The 3,926-nt window shown below is 38.7% G+C and overlaps 1 protein-coding gene across 1 annotated transcript in view; it reads left to right on the top strand.

The window, feature by feature from the left end:
• The window catches only part of cbsa (cystathionine beta-synthase a), a 9,560-nt gene extending 8,334 nt beyond the window's left edge, over nucleotides 1–1,226 (top strand). The window contains exon 15 of the mRNA XM_080833794.1: nucleotides 434–1,226. Within this exon, the coding sequence (XP_080689920.1) occupies nucleotides 434–564 (131 nt within the window). The 3' untranslated portion in view covers nucleotides 565–1,226. The remainder of the gene's footprint in view (nucleotides 1–433) is intronic.
• Nucleotides 1,227–3,926: the final 2,700 nt, after the last annotated feature.

Genomic DNA, 3,926 nt, shown 5'->3' on the forward strand with positions numbered 1-3,926 from the left:
ACTTTTGTGGCTTGCCAAATTATTGAGTAAATATTTGAGTTCAGTGCACAGCACAAAATGTTACTCATCCTGACAAATGTTTGTGCAGAACAACACTGTCACGTTTTCACTCCACAGAAACAGAAGAGAGTGCTATAGTCTAATCTCTCAGTACAGACATCTCTTCCCCTGTCACCATGTTAAGTGTGTTTGTATAGATGTCAACAGCTTTTAAAGCCACTCCAGCAGCTAAAGATACATCTCAGCAAGGTGGCCTCGGTGAAAGATTTAAAGAGTTTTAAATCCTTAAGACCACAAAGACTCCAATCAAAAATGACCACCATCATGACTGCACCAGATAGAAGAATCTAGAAAAATTAAATTGATATACAAATAGATACTTTCTAAATGTCTCTTGCTCTATCTTTCCTCATCCTCCCTCTTTCTCCCCTAGACCTGAATGATGGCTCCCCCAGCCTGAAGCAGATGGTATTTGGTGTGGTAACCGCCATCGACCTGCTCAATTTTGTGACTGTGCGAGAGAAGAGGGAAAGGTCCCAGTCTGAATGCGCAGATGAACTGTGAGACATTGTGTTGTTCTCATTTCCTCTTCCTCATCAGTGGAAGTGGACATTTTTAAGGGCTAGAAAGTACAAGTCCTACCTTGCTCATGCTTCTCTCCATACATTAGGCCAGCAATTATTTTCAGCAAGTCTATCCCCTGAAGCTGATTAGAAAATTCAGTTGCACTGACATATGGAAAGGGAATGGCTGATTCAAGTTGTAGGGAAAATAATACATGACATCCCCTAGAAATATCAGGCTGTATGTTCTTAATGTCACAAGTTAGAGGAAATATAAAGCAGGAGTGTTTGAGTCACTCCCCTCAATGACTGCATGGTTGACTATAGGTGCCCACTGGTTTTGACAAAGTACAAATAGTTCACATCTGTCCTTTGATCATTAACATTACACTGAAGTTATACAGGCCCTGTTATAGTTTTCAGTACTGTAAAAGCCTAATGTATTTATGGAGATTATGTTAATCTAGACTGGGCTAAATTATGGATTATTTTATTTGATGATTCAAAAAGCATAATGGAGAGCCTAATTTATGGAGGCGTTTTAGTGTCATGAACAGACATAAAATATAACCTGAAGTGAAAAAAACTGTGGATTATAGATTAGTTTAAGTGGTTTTGAACTGAAGACTGAATCAAAGTGAAGGGATGTCTGTTTTTCTATAAACCTGTGCATCTTTGTGTTATTTGTTTTAAAATAAATTGTAAAACAATCTTTGAAGATGCACTGCACTTTGTATGATTACAAGCTTATCCAAGGAATTTGTGAACAACAAATATCATGTTCTTTAGTTATCTCATGTTCCCTGAGGTGGGAAAATGCTAATTATGCTTAAATTACAGTATTTGTTCTTTTAGAGACTTTGAATATTTGAAGGGCACAATCTTACGTAACTTGTGAACTGACATAGCCTTTTAACTGCTTTTTAAAGCTTTAACCTTTTTGTAATTGTATTGCTTTCATTCCTTAATAATGAACCCAACCCACATTAAAATGTTAACAACTGGGTCACATTTAAAATATTTGTTGATGGACAGAAGAGAAAATATTGGGTGACACAAGCTGAGACCAGATTTACCATTTAAACACCATCTATTAAGATGTGTTGTTTACATAGAATTATATCACAGGTAGATGAAATCAAGCATCCTGATTGGTTGAGAGTGAGTTACGGGGTGTGCTTTATTCAGCGATAAAGGTACTGTACGACCTGTTTACATTTACCTGAGCGTTCCATATCAGTGCGCACTCAAAAATAACAGTAGATTCGTAATCGAACCAAGATGGCGGCGTGTTAGGAGCCTGTTCGTGGGAAATATTTTATGTGAATTAAGCTATCTACAAGACTTTTTATATGTCTACATTGACTTGGTAAGTTGTTTATGTGCTACACGAATGTTGCAGAGTATTGTGGGTCTTAACTGAAGCTCTCGAATATTATTTGTAGGTTGCTGCCAACGCTTAGACCAAAATCCATTGAAACACATAGTAACTAGCTAGCCTCGCTGCTAATAAGTATAACGTTGCTCTCACACGCCTCCCTCATTGAGGCAGAGTTAGTGGCGATATCCAAATCAATATAAACAAATATTAACAAAGTTGAAAGTGTCCCATTGTCGTTTTTGTTATTTTAATGGCAACTTCATAAAATGAGCAATGTGAATGAATAAAATGGTGCGAGATCAATGTCGATCTCCTAGCTAATCATCAACAAACGTTTGGTTCTAGGCTAACAGACGTGATTTTCCCAATGCTGTTTTTCTGTTGCATAGCAACAGCCACACAAAGGGGGACTATTTCCTCTAGGCTACTGAAATGCGATACACAATGTTTGGTGGCTACAACTTTTTTGTGCTGAAATGCAGCTTACTATTTATAATTTACTTTTACTTAATATTTATAATGTCGCTGGCAACCGTGTTAAAATAAAAGCAATAAGGTACTCGAGTCAGTTGCGAGTTACTCGAGTCAGCTGCGCGTCGGGCCTAACAACACACTCGAACAAGTACATTATTGACGATACAGTACTGCCCCTCGAACCTTATTGCTTAAATGTCCACCAGTCCCACACTGTTCATCCAATGTGGGTGTAAGTAACCCCTGGCAACCTTGTTGTTTGATTTTCAGAAGCATTTTTTACAGTATAGAGCCAATACATCATTGTATGCGCACATTGAGATTGGGACTGTGTGTTGTGTGTTGTGGCATTGTGGTAATGTGTTTTTATACTGTGAGCGAATGCCCTGGGCTGGCTTTATTGTATGATATGGTAGTGCCATGTAGTGTTGTGTAGCCCTGTAAAGTACTGTAATGTCATGAGTGACATTGTGAGTAGAAGCTTTGTCTGGGTTGTCTATTGTAGCGGTGCAGTTAAGTGTTGTGAAGTATGATGGTGTTTTGTTGTTGTTTAGTACAGTTAAGTGTTGTGAAGTATGGTGCTGCTGTGTTGTTGTTAAGTACAGTAAAGTGTTGTGAAGTATGGTGTTGTGTAGTACAGTAAAGTGTTGTGAAGTTTGGTGTTGTGGTGTAGTACAGTTAAGTGTTGTGAAGTATGATGGTGTTTTGTTGTTGTTTAGTACAGTTAAGTGTTGTGAAGTATGGTGCTGCTGTGTTGTTGTTAAGTACAGTAAAGTGTTGTGAAGTATGGTGTTGTGTAGTACAGTAAAGTGTTGTGAAGTTTGGTGTTGTGGTGTAGTACAGTTAAGTGTTGTGAAGTATGGTGGTGTTGTGTTGTTTAGTACAGTAAAGTGTTGTGAAGTTTGGTGTTGTGGTGTGGTACAGTTAAGTGTTGGGAAGTATGGTGGTGTTGTGTTGTTGTTAAGTACAGTAAAGTGTTGTGAAGTATGGTGTTGTTGTGTAGTACATTTAAGTGTTGTGAAGTATGGTGTTGTGGTGTAGTACAGTTACAGTAAGTGTTGTGAAGTATGGTGGTGTTGTGTTGTACAGTTAAGTGTTGTGAAGTTTGGTATTGTAGTGTAGTACAGTTAAGTGTTGTGAAGTATGGTGTTGTGGTGTAGTACAGTTAAGTGTTGTGAAGTATGGTGGTTTAGTGTAGTACAGTTAAGTGTTGTGAAGTATGGTGTTGTTGTGTAGTATTGTTGTGTTACAGTGTGCGCTCAGGCTCTGACTATGTTAAACAGCTTATTGATAAAAAGCTGCAGCTTCTGAAAGCTGCTGAACAAGCAGAACCACCGCCAGTACTGAACACTCTTCATATCCGGCCCCTGAAGCCCATCATTACACACAGAAACACACACACACACACACACACACACACACACACACACACACACACACACACACACACACACACACACACACACACAAACACACACACACAGAGGGACACACTTATACACTCACTG

This window comes from Sprattus sprattus (assembly GCF_963457725.1).
Source record: "Sprattus sprattus genome assembly, chromosome: 3".
Lineage (NCBI taxonomy): Eukaryota > Metazoa > Chordata > Actinopteri > Clupeiformes > Clupeidae > Sprattus > Sprattus sprattus.